General features: G+C 39.4%; 3 protein-coding genes across 3 annotated transcripts; 2 read left to right on the forward strand and 1 right to left on the reverse strand.

The window, feature by feature from the left end:
* Positions 1 to 2,203: 2,203 nt before the first annotated feature.
* On the forward strand, positions 2,204 to 7,603 carry LOC6052242 (mitochondrial import inner membrane translocase subunit Tim13). Its single transcript, XM_038265020.1, has 3 exons — positions 2,204 to 2,472; positions 2,542 to 2,610; positions 7,341 to 7,603. The coding sequence occupies exons 1-3, from the start codon at positions 2,236 to 2,238 to the stop codon at positions 7,437 to 7,439; spliced, it is 405 nt and encodes a 134-aa protein (XP_038120948.1). The 5' UTR covers positions 2,204 to 2,235; the 3' UTR covers positions 7,440 to 7,603.
* On the reverse strand, positions 7,476 to 8,353 carry LOC119770340 (centrosomal protein 43-like). Its single transcript, XM_038265019.1, has 2 exons — positions 8,185 to 8,353; positions 7,476 to 8,129 (listed from the first exon to the last, which is right to left on the reverse strand). Exons 1-2 carry the CDS (start codon positions 8,257 to 8,259, stop codon positions 7,659 to 7,661), a joined length of 546 nt encoding a protein of 181 aa, XP_038120947.1. The 5' UTR covers positions 8,260 to 8,353; the 3' UTR covers positions 7,476 to 7,658.
* Positions 8,354 to 11,020: 2,667 nt separating this feature from the next.
* Positions 11,021 to 12,225, forward strand: LOC119768939 (uncharacterized protein K02A2.6-like). The gene is made up of 2 exons (XM_038260763.1): positions 11,021 to 11,567; positions 11,624 to 12,225. The coding sequence occupies exons 1-2, from the start codon at positions 11,021 to 11,023 to the stop codon at positions 12,223 to 12,225; spliced, it is 1,149 nt and encodes a 382-aa protein (XP_038116691.1).
* The last annotated feature ends 5,505 nt before the right edge of the window (positions 12,226 to 17,730 follow it).

The raw sequence follows: 17,730 nt of genomic DNA on the forward strand, positions 1-17,730 counted from the left end.
AGTTAAAATCCACCTCTCTTTGAAGACACCCCCTCCCCCTCCAATTAAAATTTGATTTTTGCGGTGTTTTAGAATTTTAGACGGTTTATTTTATGGAACATTGTATGGATTCTCGTCCACGTTTTTGGTTGATCCACTTGCAAAATTCACGTTTTCCACGATAAATTCTTCTAAATCAAAATCACTACGTAACCGATTGTCGTTAGATTACTTAAAATATGAACTTCTTCTATGGGCTTTTGTATACCTCGTTTTGAAGCTACAGAACAACGTGCGTAGTTTTTCCTCTGTGGTTTTTCCCTGAGTTGATCATGTGATGGTTCTGCAATGTTGTAATTTTTACAAATATACTCGAAAGCAGTTCTCATGTTTTCAGAATAGTGCTTCGTTATATCGTACAGGGACACTACGGTATTATTATCCATACTTTCAAAAGAACACAACAACGAACTGATACGAATATTCAACGAATCGTTTCTGTAAAATACTTAGAATAGGAATTTCTAATTTTATTAAACGTACCTAAGTACCAACAATGTCATGAATATCAAATCAATTTCAAAACATACATAGCAGGTACGTCATTTCTGCCTCCGCAGGTAAATAATGTGATTTTAACCAAGCGTATACGCGAAATCATTAATTTCCTTGCATGAATCAAAATGTTCAAAATGGCATAACTCAAAAGTGCACATAAGTGCACTTTGAAATTGGAGACAAGTTAGGACATGGTTCAAATTTTAAGCTGCAAAATTTTCAGATCGCACAAATGCACACAAAAAAAGTACTACATTAACAAAGTTGAAAAAAACTAAATTTTGAATAAAAATCCATCTTTTTTTATTTTTATTATTTTTTTAGCCTGTAAAAGTGTGTTTTGTAAAATATTATTAAAAATTTTAGTCAATTACCTTTCTGAATATATATAATGATGCAGAAAAAAATACATAAACAGCTACACAGTACAACTATGAAAAATAATCATTTTTTGTCAAAAAACATGTTTTTTCTTACCATTTTCGCCTTTGAAGGTCTGCAATTCAGTGAATTTTGAACCTACAACTTTCAAACTCCGGATTTTTCTTAGTTAGAATGTTTATTTTCGAAAAAAAATACCAAAAAAATAATTAGAGTATGTCGGTTTTTCGATTTATGGCCGCCTGAAACCCCATAGTGCAATCAAGCTAATATTTGGGATTTGGGCTCAGTATGCCCACCAGAACAAACCCCTGAATGCCCGCCAAAAAGTTAATTTTGTTACAGTACACATGGCAAAACTCAGTTTGGAACTAGCCCTCAAACGAACGTACCATTAGATGATGTCTTTCACTTTTGGGGCAATGACTGTCAATGATGGTTCTGAATTGAGGGTCCAGAAATAGTAAATTTAACATTTAACAAACATTCTGAATCAAGATTTGAATGTTTTTCTAAAACAACCATGGCCGTCAAATGGACCATCGGGAATAATGATGCCTTTTAGAGCCTAAAACTTTTTTAAAAAACAGTCCACATTTGAGTATTGTCTGTTTCTCTCGAAGGTAAACCAAGAGGTAAACGCCGCGCGTCATTTAAGAATGTGCAGTAGACATTGTTGCCAGCTAGGATGCCAGCAATTTTCTGCACTTTTAGTGCAATAGAAAATGTACCTGGCAACAATGCCGAACGATTTGAAGAAGAAGAACAACAAAAACAAAACTCGCAGTTTGACAGCGCGTATTTGCCGAAAGTGCTGCGCGCCGTTCGAGGCTGGTTTGCCGCTTGTCGTTTTGGACTAAACGGTCAATACCTATCCGAAGTTTAATTACGATTTTTTGTTGTTGTCCTTGTTCTTGGGCTCGAACAAAACCCTCAAAATGTTTCAATGTAGGTAATCTGGAAAATGTAATCTAAGATAGCGACGCTAGTGCCTGAATTTAAATGGGAAATCGGTGTTTTTTGATATTTTCTAATATTGAATATCAACAACTTTGAAACATATTTCCAACGGCCTAAATTTATTCTAATAGCGTTTTTTACTAGGCTCTATCATCAGTGGTAGTAGCATTCAAATTTAAACACTGAGAATAAGTCCAAAAATATTGATAAAAAAAATCTTAACAAATCAAGTATTCAACACACCGCGCTGACCGGGTCTGCCAAAGCAGAATCATTTAACAACAGGGAACCGCGCTGTCATTTGACGCAAATCCATGTTTTGACAGTTCGTCTGAGCAAAGTTTGCCGGATTGTCGCATGGTGCTGTCTGTCGCTCTCCGCTCCGGATTATTACACAATCTATCGGGTGTATTTACTAAGGTCCCGTCCTACGGAAACTACCGCGGATTTCAAACCCCAGGCAGCTGTGTTCATCGCGAAACCCGAACAAACATGGAAATGGCACTCGATAATCTTTCCTCGGCCCAGAAGGACGAGCTCATGAGCCAGGTCAAGCAGCAGATCGCGCTGGCCAACGCACAGGAACTGCTGACCGTAGGTTTCGGAGTCAGGGGGGTGGTTTGGATTGATGTTTTATTGAAATTTTGGTTTGATTCGTTCCAGAAAATGACCGAAAAATGCTTCAAGAAGTGCATCTCCAAGCCGGGCACCGAGTTGGACAGTTCGGAGCAGGTAATTTGCCATGTTTTATTTATTAACTATTATGTTTAGTCGATTTTGTAAGCAATAATCTGTTGAAACGCTATAAAAATCAACAAAATTCCACAACATGCACCAAAAAATATGAAGGAACGATATTTCTTTTCAAAAACCAAATTATGTAAATTCTGCAAATCCTGCAACTTTTGCTCAAGCATCGTGATGTTGCACGGTTCAGGGCGGTTGCTCATGAAAACATCCAACTTTTCCATCGCTCCTACGTTCTCCAACTCAAAATCTTGCACTTCAACGTTAGGACTGCAAACGTAGTATGATTTTCGGGTAGAATTGCTTCGCTCTACGTTGAAACCAAGCACGCAATTTTCACTAAATTCCTGCTCGCTTTTGATCAAATCGTGATGCGCGAGCAAAAGTCCCGCGTCGTCCTTCCAAACCGTGAATATTTCGCAGAAATTCAAATCTTCAAAGGATTTCAAAATCAAATAGCCGTAATTGTCCGATCTTATGATGACGAAGCTAACGTTGAAGTAAAACGCTTGGTTCATCTCGGAGAAACCGTGACGGTTTTGCAATAAATAGACCTGGTGTTGCGTGAACGGTTCGAAGAATTCGTCAAACCGGACGCGGTTGCAGGTGGGTTTGGAGATTGCACTCGCCGACACCGTTAAAAAAAGAAGAAGCGAGAGAAGTTTTGTACTTATTTTGCAGACCATGATTGAAGCATGAATAAACTGGAACATAAAAGCCCGGCTCTGATGAGCAACGATTTGATTGCTCAACTGGCTACCAACTTTCCAGACATATTTTAGATGATTGAGCAGTTTGTATATGTCAGTTCATAATAGCCCAGCCGAACTTATCAGTTGCTTAGACAAACTTGCCGATTGCCAAAGCCTCGATGCTAAAAATCCAATATCAATGTTTTTGCCTTCCTCACCTTACTGAGGAAAGGCTATAAAATCACTCGAAAAATGAACTTTTCAATTAGACCTACTAGACCCACCTTCATGTATACATATTGACTCAGAATCAAATTCTGAGCAAATGTCTTTGTGTGTGGTGGGATGTTGATCAAAAAATTGTCACTCGATTATCTCGAGACTGGCTGAACCGATTTTGTCCGTTTTGGCCTCATTCGATCCGTCTTGGGGTCCCATAAGTCGCTATTAAAAATTATGCAGTTTAGTTAAGTACTTCAAAAGTTATGCTAAAAAAAACAATTTTAACTAAAGTTCGAAAGATTGTAAAAAGGGTGGTTTTTGTAAGAAAACCCGTCATGTTATACATTTTCAGAAAGGTATTTGAAAGACCTTTCCAACGCGTCCAAGACATTGAAGATCTGACAACCCTATCAAAAGTTATAAGCACTTAAGTGTCATTGATGCAATTTTTGGAGGCCGGATCTCAGATATGTTGATGAAAACGTTGTCCTGATCTCTCATGCGACATATCGTTGGATAGGTAATCAAAAGACCTTTTCAACAAGCACGAATTGGATTGGGGATCTGGCCACCCTATCATAAGGGGTAAGCATATAAGTGCCCTGCAATATGAAGACTATCCAATCTAGTGGTATGAATAATGAGTGAGGAAGGCACCAACCAACGTTTTTAATCAACATTCAATGATTAAATATTTTTACGAACTTCATTTGATTGATTTTATCTCGTTTTTACCAAAAAAAAACAAATTTTCAATAATTTCATCTAATTTTTAATTAATCTAGCTGTTTTCCCTTCCTCACCTCAATGAGGAAAGGCTATAAAATCACTCGAAAAATGAACTTCGTAATTTGTCCTCGTAGAACCACCCTTCATGTATACATATCGACTTAGAATCAAATTCGCAATTCGCAATTTTCAGTGTAAGAACGGGCCTTGACCGATTTTATGCACCAGGTTCCCGACGAACACGCACTGACCTTACACCTACATCTCACCCTTGCTCTGAGTCAGTACGAGCAGCACGCTAGAACACGCTTTGAGTGTTCGTGCCAGGCATGCACACCTTCTTTTCCGGTTACGCATTTTAACTCGGCCGGGGGTGGTACATTAAGTAGGGTTTGATGTAAGTATAAGCGCCTAACCATTTATAGTGTGCCTATCAACTTTCATTAAAGCAAAAACTGTTATATTTTTAGTTTGAATTCAAAAACTAGTTGTTATTTTACTGTGTATTGTTTTCTCCTGAAACCTTTCCTAGTGCTGAGTCGTGTTTATCTGTTGCTATTTCTTTTGTCGCGGTGTTTTGTTACAATTTTTGGTCCTAAGCATGTTATAAAAGTTTACCAAAAATACAATAGTAATATTTCTGTTAATCCTTTAACCATTCCATAAATTGAGTAAGGGCTCAAACCTCACTAGTTTGAAAAAAGGGTGAAGATTTAAAACAATAGACAATAAAAGAGAATTTATTCTATAAAAATCAAGAATCAATAGTACGAGAATGATGAGCGTATTTTAATGAATAAAAATGAGAAGCTAGATGTATTAGATGTAAAATTAGACAATAGTTAATAAATAGAGATACAAAACAAGCTTAGATTATAGTAATTATAATTTATAGGACAGATAAAGAATTATTCAAATAAATAAATTCGCAATAAAATCAAAAAAGATTAGGCGAATGATAAATAGACTAGATATTACTAGTACATTGAGGAAAAGTATATTTTTAAGGAAAAAAAAAAACAAAGTTTGTTACAGCAGTATCAATTGGTAAAAAAGAGTGGAAAAGCTTTGAGAGATAAGAGAATCAAAAGTTAGTAAAATCAAAATCAAATGATGGATATTAAATAGAAGAATCAGTGAAGAATTGAGAATCAGTAGAGCAAAATAAAAAAGGAGATAGGTGGTAACTGAGAATGAAGAGAAGAGAAACCCCGTTGTGCGATGTTTCAGGTACATCCACAGCAGTTGACTCAACATACTGCGAATCGAAACAATACCGTCTACAATCACAAATTACTTCCCTTTCCCACATTGTCGCGCCCCTTTCTTTTAGCCGTCTTGACTCTGACCCGCGGTGGTCAAAGGTTTACGATCCGTTTCCACAGGCCACCAGCTAGGTCATCATGAAAACCAAGCCAACGTGGAGGTAAGAAAATAGGACACTCGCAAGGAACCAGAGCTATACTGTTCTGATCAAGATAATTCGGATGATCTAACAGAACTACGGATGTAGTTAGTTACGCTCCTTCCAGGATGTTCCTTACGTGGACGTCAACCGAAGAGCACGCAACAAGGTCAGTGCCATTGCATGCTCTTAGGTATCAATCCTTGGCCTGCAAATAAGGTTAAAAATTAATTAAAAACTCAAAAGAGCCGGAGATGTTAAGAAATGACAAGAAACATATAAAAAATAATTTCTACATAATCTTCATCTTCATTTTTCGACGTTTTGTACTAAGAAAATACAAAACAAACATTTTCAGAAGAAAATTCAAATAATAAAAAATATGAAATTCCTGCACTCGAAGGAAAAATCAAATTATCGTAATTCCTGATAATATTTTTCTTAATAATTTGAAAGTAATTGAATGAATCCGCTCCATTTTCACACATATCTTTTGACACAAAATCTGTCAACATTCTCAGATGTTATATTGATACTTTCATTGTATCTTGGATTTTGCCCGCACTTATTTCTTGCACTTTTGACAACAACATTTCAAGAAAACTAATTAACTCCTAATTAATTTATTTACCAAAATTGCCATCCGCGCGAAATCCGCGCCTGAGCAAAATTAGCCAGCAAATCCGCGCCAGATACGCGCCATCCGCGCGATCCGCGCCGTCTGTAACAACCCTGGAAGTTCATTTTTCGAATGATTTTATAGCCTTGCCTCAGTGAGGTGAGGAAGGCAAAACTGTAGATTTTTTTGTAAAGGGCAACATTTAAAATGGCATCACCAGATAAAAAAACATACGACAATTTTATGGTAGCTCAATTAGAAAAAAAATATGATTGACAAAATAAAAAAAAAAGTATTTATGTTTTTGCAGAATCCATTGTTGAAAAACTAAAATAAAAAAGTCATTGATTTTGTTCAATATCTTAAATTTGCAATATTCAAAAAGGAAAATGCATGAAACCATAAAAACGCTCCAAACAATATGTTAGTAAAAAATAGAAAAAAAAATTGTGGTCTGGAGAGGTCAGGGAAAAGTCAGGGAATTTTATTTTGGGATTTGGATCGACACCATGAACTTCTACCTCTCTCACTGCAGAAGTTCTGCCTTAGAGAAAAGTAACTTTTGTTGCAGAAAAGGACGGGAACGCTCTTCTGCCGTTTTTGTGCAGAATTCTGCAGTACGGGAATAGACCTAAAGTCATACGGGATTGTGCAAACACAAGACTTTTGCTGAGAATCTCGCGACGGAAAAAAGGGCAGTGAAAGATGGGAGATGAGAACTGAAAGTTTGATATCTTTACAACCTTGAATACGTCGCAAACCTTGGATTTGTTTTGTTTCCATCTTGCCTTGTAACCAATCTTAAATTATAATTTCTCATAGATCGTTAGCTTAAAATCTATTGTGTTTTTTTTTTCTCGGAAATGTAATAATTTTGTGATATTTCTATGCAACTAGAAACATGCATTAACAAAAATATTTATTCCAGAATTTTCCTATATTGTGTCAGACATTAAAAAATACTACCAAAATGCATACAAAATTGATGTTGTGTAAAACAAAATACTAAATAAACTATACTTCTTTCTCTCTCTTAACTACTTTCCAGAAATGCATCGCCATGTGCATGGACCGGTACATGGACTCGTGGAACCTGGTGTCCCGGACGTACACGATGCGCATCCAAAAGGAGCAATACAAGGGGTAAAACGGCTCGCGCGAAACCCAGCAGCGGAAGCATTTGTGCATTAGAAAATAAAACATTTAATCTAAAACTGTTAAAAGCCAATAAACCTAAAGAGCTAACCATACATTCAGTAGTCGTGTAAAAAGAGTGGGCATCATAAAATACAATTAGAATGTGCAGACAAATTCCGCGGGAATGTTTTTTAAACGTTAATATCCGGGAAGTCCCTCGCAAGAAACATCAAACCGGCGCCGGACTATCCTCGCTGGCCGTCAGCGTCATTGCGGTCGTCGTCGTTTCCGACTGGTCCCTGCTTACCTGTGATATGTCACTGCCGGTGCCGGCCGGGGACGTCGTTTTCCGGTGGCGTTCTATCAACTGAAGCAAAAGGGCAGACTCTGTCTCTCTTGGTTCCTCACCGAAACCGCCCAGCTCCCGCAGCAGTCGCGCCCTGGAACAGGGCTTGCGGAGGCCACTTTCCGCCAGCAGGACACGCTTCGCAAAGGGCAGCTTCAAACTGTCCAGCAGGTCGTGCACCAAACTTAAAGCCACGGTTCGATCGTCCAGCTCTTCTTCGGAGTCACCGTTACCGTCGTCCAGGTCCGTTCGGTCTCCGCTGTACGTAAGGTCGCTGTCGTTGACCACCTCCTGGTGCTGGTTCTGTCGGCCGTCGTTCTCGAAAACGTCGTACAGATGAGCGCGAAGCTTGGCCTGGGAGAAAATCACTGAGTTCTCGTAACATATTTCTACGAAACAAAAGACATACCTTAATTTCCAGCAGGGAACCGTTTTCCTCCAACTTTTTTAGAACCATGTCACGGAATTCCACGTCCTCGTCCATGTCGTTGCGAAGAAAGATTTACGAGGACGGAGGAAACTACCGGCAAAAACGGATAAACAGCTTGACCAGGTTTGTAAACATTACGTTTGACGTTTTGAAATTGAACCGGTTTAAAAATTTAATCGGTTCAACTGATACTTTTGCGTTCAGTTTACACCGCTTTTTGGTGACAATCAATATCATAGATAAACAGACTTGCAAAACAAGGTTAAAGGAAAATGCTCATTGAAACTTCAATAAACCCGTGAATAAACCCCAGATTATACTTATTCCCAGTCACGGCGTTCTCACAGGATTCTTACAGAATTCTAGCAAAGCGAAAATATTCTTACAAGAAGTGTGCCATCATCTTGCCAGAACTTTGAAAGAATTCTCAAAGAATTCTAGCTCAAATGCAATAACCGGTTCTAGCAGGAGCTGGCGAAATCAACCGGTTCTGTCAGAATCCTGCTAGAATTTAGCTAGAACTTTTCTGACAGGCCTCGTGCTAGAATTCTGTAAGAATTTTGCTAGAATGAGCGGGCAGAAGTTTTCTGCTAGAATCCTGCTAGAGTTTTCTTAGAAACAATTTGGTGGATATTTATATTTGTAATTTTTATAACATAATACGAGTTTCAAAATTGAGTTTATTCAAACAATGTATTTTTCATAATCACAAAACGTTGAAATTGTACACTTTCTCATTTTTCCACTCATATATTTTTTTCAACGACAATTCTCCGAAATCTTCCTCTTTCTGGAGATCTGGCGTCCGGGATTTTGGTTGGGACGCCCTGCTTGAATCTCGTACTTTTATTCGCTGGCCCCTCCATGATCACTTATCGTTGTGGAGTGTGTGGCCCTTGGACTTGACAATGTGCCAACAAACTTCGGAAAGACCTGCAAATTTCCATATAGCTTAGAAAGTATTTGTTTTAACTTATTAGCCGTTACTTACCTTTTGTTTTCTGGAATGCTTTCGCGCAGCCGACGGCCACTTTCCGATTATGTTGCATCTGAGGCTACTCCACCACGCTAGAATCGTGTTTCCTCGAATATTCAAAGGACGAACCAACGAGCTCTAGTGCTTGTTATTTTTTGGCGGAAGTCAAGTTCGCCACAAAGCGGTTTGGTGGAAATGACGTAATTTTCGACATATTTTGCTCTGTCAGATTATTCTAGCAAAATTCTTACAGAATTCCGGCAGATTGCGTTCTGTCAGAATATTCTAGCAAAATTCTTACAGCATTCTGACAAGCCTGCTAGAATCATTCTAGCAGGATTCTAGCAGAACAACCTCTGCTAGAAATATCCGTGACTGGGTTAAAGCTAAACAATGAGCCAATGTGGATTTGTGAACACTTTAAGAATTTAAGAAGTTAAGAATTGAAGAATTTTAAATATTTTTTGTGAGGAGCGTGGACATCCGCTGAATACCCCCTCTCCCACCTTCCGGCCGTGCACATATATTTTATATGCGATATCATATTTCGAATTTGTACACGGAGAGACCGTGCCCAGAAATTTTAACAATTAAAATTGTTGATTTTATTTTCGTTAATTTTAACAAAAACGTACTTGTTACTGCCAATATTCCGTTAGAATAACTAAAATTTAGTATTAATTTAATAACCTGTTTGTTGAAAATGCTAGAGGCAAAAAGCTAACAGATTTCCCGAACTCGAATGAACGTGCTCGACTGTTAGCTTTGGTTTTAGGAAAATCAAAAATTTGGTTGGTTGAATATAATTTACATTTGGTTGAATATTTAAAAGATGAACTTGGGTTTGTTTACGTCTGTCATTTGAAGTCAGGATTCGAACGAGAGCGGTCGATTTGTTGAGTTTGTGTTGTTAATTATGAAGTGAGAGGATGTGAAAGGTGAAACTTACACTATTTAGCTAATGTTGAAGTGGCACATCAAAGTGTTGCAACTGGGGAGGTGGAATTGGTGAGTAGGTTTGTTGATGATTTCTTTGCAGGTGATAAACTATGAAGAGCAAGAGGACGATTTGCCATGAGAACCTCCAATGCGAGTGAGTTGAACATGTTAGAGGAATGTTTGATGGAACGAGAGGGCAATAGAAGGGAAATGCGGGCCGACTCTTCACGGATAGAGCAGCTCGGGCAAATTTAACAAAATGTTGGTTAATCCAAGTAAGTATGGGTTTATTTTTGCACAATAATTTATCTAATGTGATTCTTATTAGAAAACTGAATCATTAACAGTCTGGACCCGAAGCCTGATTTTTCTGTTACAATCTTATTGGAATTCCATATAAACTGTAACGGGGATTGCAGGCACCGGGTCCTGACTATTAAAAAGCTTCGTGCTTACGACGGATAAAATCTTAATGAACCATTATTTTTTTTCCAGAATCATCAATTATTAAATACATAGAAATGCCATGTGTAAGCAACATAAACAACATAAAAATAGAGATGAAGTAAAATATAAAAAAATAAAAATATATAAAATATATAAAAGAAGATAATTATTATCTTGAAAGTTTTGTTGCAAATACGACTGCTCAATAAACTGGTAAGTAAAACTCAAAATATTTTTTTCAGGAATCAAAGTACGTTGAATAAATTGAATCAAATGCAATGAAAGTTTGTTGCCAAAAGTAATTTTTAAATTAATGCAACTTTGGTAAGTAGCATTATTGATATTTCTTCTTTCCTCAATATAATTTCATTTATTTACGTCTCGATCCTGGCTCTTCAGCGGTACAAAGTCACTTTGCAGTTCAAACCAGGGAAAGAGGTCGTGATAGCAGACATGCTGTTAAGAGCCGCTCTCGCTGAAGGTGACAACACCAGCCCAGACATCTACGACATCTACACCATGGATATGGACTTCTCGTTCAGCGACTTTGAGCAGGTTGACTCAAACGACTACATTCCAATAGCAGATGAGCGTCTGGACCAAATACGCGCGGCATCGTCGGAAGACGGAAGCATCCAATGGATAATCCGTGCGATCGTCGAGGGATGGCCGAACAGTCCGGATGAGGTACCAGACCCTGTACGAGCATTCTGGAACCAAAGGGCGGATCTTAGCACTCGAGACGGTATTGTCTACCGAAACGATCGGATTCTGGTTCCAACGGGGATGAGAGCGGGCATTTTGAAACGGCTGCACGCGTCGCATTCGGGAATCGAGGCAACGACCAAACTGGCTCGGGACACGGTGTTTTGGCCTGGGATCACTCGCGACATAAAAGAATGTATCCAAAACTGTGACATCTGCATCAAGCACTCGCCCAACCAACAAAATCAGCCGATGCAAACACACCAGATTCCCAGCTACCCGTTCCAGAAAGTCAGTATGGATCTGTGCGAAGCTCAAGTTGCGGGAAAAAGCACGTGTACCTGATCACAGTGGATCATTTTTCGGATTTCATTGAAGTCGACGAGCTGAATCGAGACGCAACTGCAGGAACCGTGGTCCAAAAATGTCGCGAGAACTTCGCAAGATACGGAACGCCCATGTACGTAACTACTGACGGAGGACCCCAATTCAACATTCCTATGGCTGAGGCGAAGTTTGAACCTAAAGTGCAGGAAGGAGTGAAGGAGCAAATAAAGAAGAATCAACAGCGCGCCAAATCGTACTACGATCGAACAGCCAAAACGTTACCTGGTTTGGACGTTGGGCAACCCGTATTTGTCAAGAAGAAGCCAACGGACAACACCTGGACCAAAGGAACTGTCGAAAGTGCATTCAACGATCGTTCTACGATTGTTGATGTGCAGGGGCAGAAGTATCGCAGAGACAACGTTCTGATCAAACCAGCTGGGACTAGTCGTTTGTCAGTACCAACAACGCAGCCTGAGGAGCAGCCAGGAGAACGGCCCAAGGAAGAGGAGAACAGCAGCCCAAGGCGCACGCCTGTGGGAGATCCCGCAACACCGGTGGCGCAGGAGCGTCCACAACGCAGCATTCGACAGCCAGAGTGGTTCAAAGATTACCAGATGTATTAAACTGTTGTTTACTTTATTGTTAGTTTGAAAAGGGAGATGTTACATTATAACCTAAACCTACACTCTTGCATTATCTCGGGCCCATCTGGCAACACTGGTTGAATAAAAAGTCAGTCTTATTCTCACGCACTTAGACAGCGGTTGAGTGTTGTTCTCTGTCCGAAACCCATAACAAAACACTGTTGCTGCTGCGGAACATCATCGTTAAAGGTTTGCCGACTACCACTTTCCGGAAACTCATTGGGTGGCAAATGATCCTGAAACGAGTAATTATGTACAAATAAAAATAGGAGCAAACCTGCCGGATTGTGCACACGTTTCACCGAAGTTAGTGATACAATCACCTGCCGCAATCAAACGCTCACCTAGGCAAACAACTCCTGCTGCAGGTGCTGCTGCTGATCCGGATGTCCACCACTGCCAACGCCGTCGCGATTGTTGTAGCAACCACCTCGGTTGTAGTTATTCTTGCGACCGATGAGGCGGCCCCCGCCACTGCCTCCAACTATTGCAAGAATATAGTGTCTCCGCCGCCGGAATGTCCACCGGAGTGATCTCACGATGGACCACCACCGGGAGAAAGCATTCCCGCAAGACCGACTTTTCGGCGACAAACAAATTGCACCCAACACAACAACAACAACGCTCGCAATGTCAAACTGTCAAATCAATGTGGTGGAAAAAGAGGTGGCGATGTTTTGATCGTAAACAAACGTTAATATCTCGTTAATTAATTAATTTCAGCAGTTAATTAATTAAATTATTATTTTTTTTACTTTTGTCGCGCCCCTCGATTAAAGCCCTATAAAGGGCAGTTTTAATGTCAGCTGTTCAAATTTCCTTGCGGCCTTGCAAAAACATTCCCGCATCTTGGTAACTTTCGAGTGGTGAAGGAAAGTCATTTGATTTCACCTCGATTTCTATTTCAGCTCCACTTGCCATTTCCGTCCTCTTAGTTCGATAGGACGTTAATTGGGTCCTAAAATGAAGCTTAGATTGCTGATATTATTGTTTACAGCGATAAAGCTTATTTTTCTGAGTACAATGACCCTTTGTACGACCACAAAGTGTTTAAAATGGATTTTTAAATCAATTTTGGAAAATTAACCTCGCGGTCCTTCTTGACAGAAAAGCTCCTACTTGACAGCTCGTTCCAAGGGGACCGTAGTTGATCCATCGAAAAAATGTTGTCTTTTCAAAAAAAAAAAAAATTTGCATTAAAATGAAAAAAGTGATGAGAAATGGTTTTTAATCGTATTTTTTACCGTTGTACTTAAAAATTGACATAGGGCTTTAGTCACGGCTTTAGTACCCAATTATGAGGGGGGAAATTTGGACCGGACATTCTAATCGAAAATTACAACAATCATCTTGCAAAGATCTTTATCATACTGGTCATGTGTAACTGTTGCAATGTAGAACTCCCGACAATAAACACATAATTTGCCACAATAAATATACATTTATTTACACAGACAGAACTACATTTAACAGACTAAAATACGAAACTATTTGGCACGACCAGAGTGCACTGGCGTTGTGCTCTGGTCGACGAACGACAATAGAATGTCGAACACAACAAATGAAGACGACGACAAAACTCCTCACTGCGTGCGGAGAGCATCGATCAGAGTTGGCTGTGCCAACACAATGAGCCACCGACAACATCTACGTCGTCGTCAGGGTGGTCCTCCCAACAGTAACATAACCACCTGCACCTTTTTTCTATTCGTTTTGACAAAGAACTTTGTCTTAGGGCTCTATACAAGGGTAGCAATCCAGATTTTTCGCGAAGCGAAATGTAACGCGTAGAAGCAAATTTTCGAAAAAAGTGCAAGATTTCAAACGATTGTATCTTTTTTCCCTCTCGACGAATTTGAACGTTTTACCCACCAAACGAAAGGGGAAGACTTACTTAATGATCTTTAAACATGTTTATTACAGTACTTATTTATTTAAGTACTTAAAAGTTAACATAAAACTACTAAAGAATAGCGAACGCTGATTGGTCAAGCGCAACCTTTCCCGAACACATTAATCAGATTCAAGTATCTAGCACTTAGCAAATTTTGCCTTGCCTCCTCCTTCCGTGGAACTGTCACGCGAGAATGTAGCACCATAGTTGCAACATGTCATGCGATACTATTTAAGTTAGCACTTAGCCTCAGAAAAGTTCAGTGCCTACCAAGGTTTCATCCGAGGCGGACCTCGCGTTGGTTGTTTAAATGCTCACACATACATTCGCACCCTCACACAAAGCACTGTTTAGGTTCCAACTCGGAAGGGTTTGTGTCTAACTTGAAAGGGGGTGTTTTTCGGCAGCTTACTCAAGCAAAAGAAACCAATTTTAATGTTTTTACGTGTATTTATTTGAAAAAACATTTTTTTCCTAAACCCCCTAATCCTCCACATGATTCTCCTCAACACCCACTTCTTCTTACTGTCGCCGGCGTCCCCGATTCGGTCCCTTCTTTCCGTCCGTTCACTCTCCGACCGCATCGCATCCAGCCGTGCTGTTCTCGCCGACTTTCTCGCGGCATACGTTTCAGCTGCTTGGCCGTGCCTACCGCTGACAAGTCCGCTTCCGGCAGATTCACCTGACTTCTGCGACGCTCGTTCTTGCTGCTCAACCCGACCCTTCGACTTCGTGGCGGCGCCAACTTTGGTACCTGTACGAAGCGCGCGGGATCGCGGAATTTCTGCTTGCCGGTAGTTTCCATCTAGGTGAGGAAACCGCAATCTTCGGCCGCGAACACAGCGAAGTTCACTCGCAGCGACTTTTTTTCTGCTTCTCCTCTGGCTGTGACTGTGATGGTGGTGGTGTGGAAGCGTTGAGTGGTGTTTTTGACAGTTATTTTGGGTCAACTTGCAAGAAAATTATGTGTTTCTTTTGTTTTTCAAGCGCGCATGCTCGTATAACTCCCAGCTCTAGCGCACACGGTTGGCTTGAATTACTTTTAATTATTAACAATAATAAATGCAACTTTTGATTACTTTTATGCAAATTACACTCAAACCCCGTTGGTTTGACACCAACTGTTGTCAAACGAACGGGGTCACTTTTTAGTTTGACACCCTTCTTACACGGAGTTCACACACACTACAAAACGTTTGTTTTGATAGTGTGCATGAGCGCCATGTAAAAAGTGACAGTTCGTCACTTTTTAGTTTGACTTTGACCAACCAACGGGGTACAAACTAAAAAAGTGTCAAACGAAAAAGTGACCAACCACCGGGGGTTGAGTGTACATGATAAATCGCTTTCCAGATACACTAACGTTTCATTGGGTACTAAATCATGGATCATGGATTTTTATACTAGACATAAAAATGGATATTAAGACAGAATAGGATCCTAAAGCCCTATGTATTTTTTTTTTGTACAACGGTAAAAAAACAAAATTTTAATGCAAAAACAACATTTTAAGATGGATCAACTATGACCTCCTTGGGACCAGCTGTCAAGTAGAATGCTTTCGGTCAAGAAGAGCCGCGAACCAAATTTTTAATAATTGAAATATTTAAAAATCTTTTTTTAATCCTTTGTGGTCGTACAAAGTTTCTTAAAAAATTAGCTTTATCGTTTGGTTCTGAACAATGTTATAATCGCGAGTGTCAATAATTATAGTTTCCGCACGCTGATATGACCGCAAGAAAAAATATTCAAAATAAACCAGGTTGACAGGCAAATCAATGCTGAATTTCAGTTCAACTTCGTCGTCGTCGAGCTAACTTGTCGTACGTGCATTTTGGGCCATATTGAGTTAAGAACGCCATTTTGTGCAGCTCAAAATGCCTCACCTTTTGACCCTCACCGATCCCCAAAATTCGATTTCAATCCTGAGATATTCAACGAAATCTGAAAAAAAACTCCGTGCATTTTTGTCTCTTTACATATGTACACGCAGAAAAATATTTTGTAGAATCAGCCTGTACGAGGTTTGATTCAACAAAAATTTTGTTGAATATAATCAACGCCGATTTTGCGTTGAAACAAACCTTGATTTTCTCAATTTCACAAAAATCTTTTGTTGTTTTGAAAAAGTTGCTTTGACGTTTAGCGTTGATTCAACAAAAATCTTGATTTTCAAATCAGCAAAACGTATTGTTGATTCAAATATGTCCTATTTTTCTGCGTGTATATAAAAGAAGTTTCAATCTCGTCGTGCTATCTTGTCGCTCCTTGAAAATTGATGTAAGTGCGACTACTGGCCAAAGGGATTTCAGGTCAGAACGCGTTTGACGCACGTACAAGTTAGATTACCGTAAACATTTGTAATGGAGCACCGGATTCGAGTGGTAGAAATTACAGTTCTCCCATTGTACATTTCATAAAAAAAGCAAAACTGCTAGAATAGAAATACTCCATTATAACTCGGGACTTCGGCAACCAACTTCAACCAAAATTTGGGACAGAAAGCGACGTACGACAAGATAGTATGATGATGTCGACTTGCTGATTTTTACAACGCGGTATTTCGTCGGCCATAACCTCCTGTCAGTCGAAGCGATGTAAAATCTTGATTTTATCTCGCAATAAGCAATAATAACAATAATAATATAAATTTTAGAAATACAGCCCCTGAATGCAAAGCAATTTTCATTTTTGTTTCACTATATTAAGTATCAAACTTCATGGATTTTAATACATGACATTAAAATTTACATTTAAACCAGCCCCTAAGATGATAGTTTTCGTTGCGCGTATCCACCGACAGATGGGGCCTCATCGGAGCTCGTCCGCTAAAAATGTTACCCAAAATTCGTGTGGGATTTTTTGTTTCCGTAACGGCTTTCGCGGGACTCTCTCTCTCTCTCTCATTTTTCTAGAATAATTCTAGTAATTGTTCTCTAAACAAGTATTTCCAGAAAAAAACCTAAAACGACAAAATGTTTAACCAAAAACAGACAAAGACTATATTTATTTAAACTATTCGTTATTTTCAAATGTTTAGCTAGATAATATCGAAGGCCGCCATCTTATGCCCACTGGGCCCACACATAACTGCAGATTGTCAAGGGGAACAAATTGGTCGATGCAAAATAAGTAGGCACGGGCAACGTATGTTTTGCGCTTGCAACACTGCCAGTTTTGCTGGGCGTAAAGGGCGGTTGGTGTCCAGCGCGTTTGGATCTGTCAAACATTGGCCAATCTGTTTCCTTGACAATCTGTACACATAACGGGTACGCTCAGTAGGTATAGGAGCTGTCAACATGCTCCCTGGTAGATTTAACCAGATTTTGTGACTACCTGTTGTCCTCGGTGTGTTCCGAAGAGGGAAAATTTACCGATCCGTACAAGTTTGGGTAATATGGGTATCAAACATCATGATTTTAGATACTGGACATGAAAATTGACATGTCGCCAGGTCTACAAAATGGATATCGCGTTTGTAACTATAAAATAAAATGATCAAATTAAACGAAAAAGATATAATTTAAAGAGGCTCATGCAAAGTTCTTTTTCATATTGGTCATGTGTAACATAACCACCTGCACCTTTTT

The sequence above is a fragment of the Culex quinquefasciatus genome, chromosome 3 (genome assembly GCF_015732765.1).
Source record: "Culex quinquefasciatus strain JHB chromosome 3, VPISU_Cqui_1.0_pri_paternal, whole genome shotgun sequence".
Taxonomy (NCBI): Eukaryota; Metazoa; Arthropoda; class Insecta; order Diptera; family Culicidae; genus Culex; species Culex quinquefasciatus.

Bases quoted from the DNA above. Each gene is read 5' to 3' on its own strand.
- LOC6052242 (XM_038265020.1), top strand. From the start codon at position 2,236: ATGGTGCTGTCTGTCGCTCTCCGCTCCGGATTATTACACAATCTATCG. The intron at 2,473-2,541 runs GTAGGTTTCGGA...GATTCGTTCCAG, and splicing joins ACGCACAGGAACTGCTGACC to AAAATGACCGAAAAATGCTT. The intron at 2,611-7,340 runs GTAATTTGCCAT...ACTACTTTCCAG, and splicing joins AGTTGGACAGTTCGGAGCAG to AAATGCATCGCCATGTGCAT.
- LOC119770340 (XM_038265019.1), bottom strand. From the start codon at position 8,259: ATGGACGAGGACGTGGAATTCCGTGACATGGTTCTAAAAAAGTTGGAG. The intron at 8,130-8,184 runs GTATGTCTTTTG...ATTTTCTCCCAG, and splicing joins GTTCCCTGCTGGAAATTAAG to GCCAAGCTTCGCGCTCATCT.
- LOC119768939 (XM_038260763.1), top strand. From the start codon at position 11,021: ATGCTGTTAAGAGCCGCTCTCGCTGAAGGTGACAACACCAGCCCAGAC. The intron at 11,568-11,623 runs GTATGGATCTGT...ACCTGATCACAG, and splicing joins CTACCCGTTCCAGAAAGTCA to TGGATCATTTTTCGGATTTC.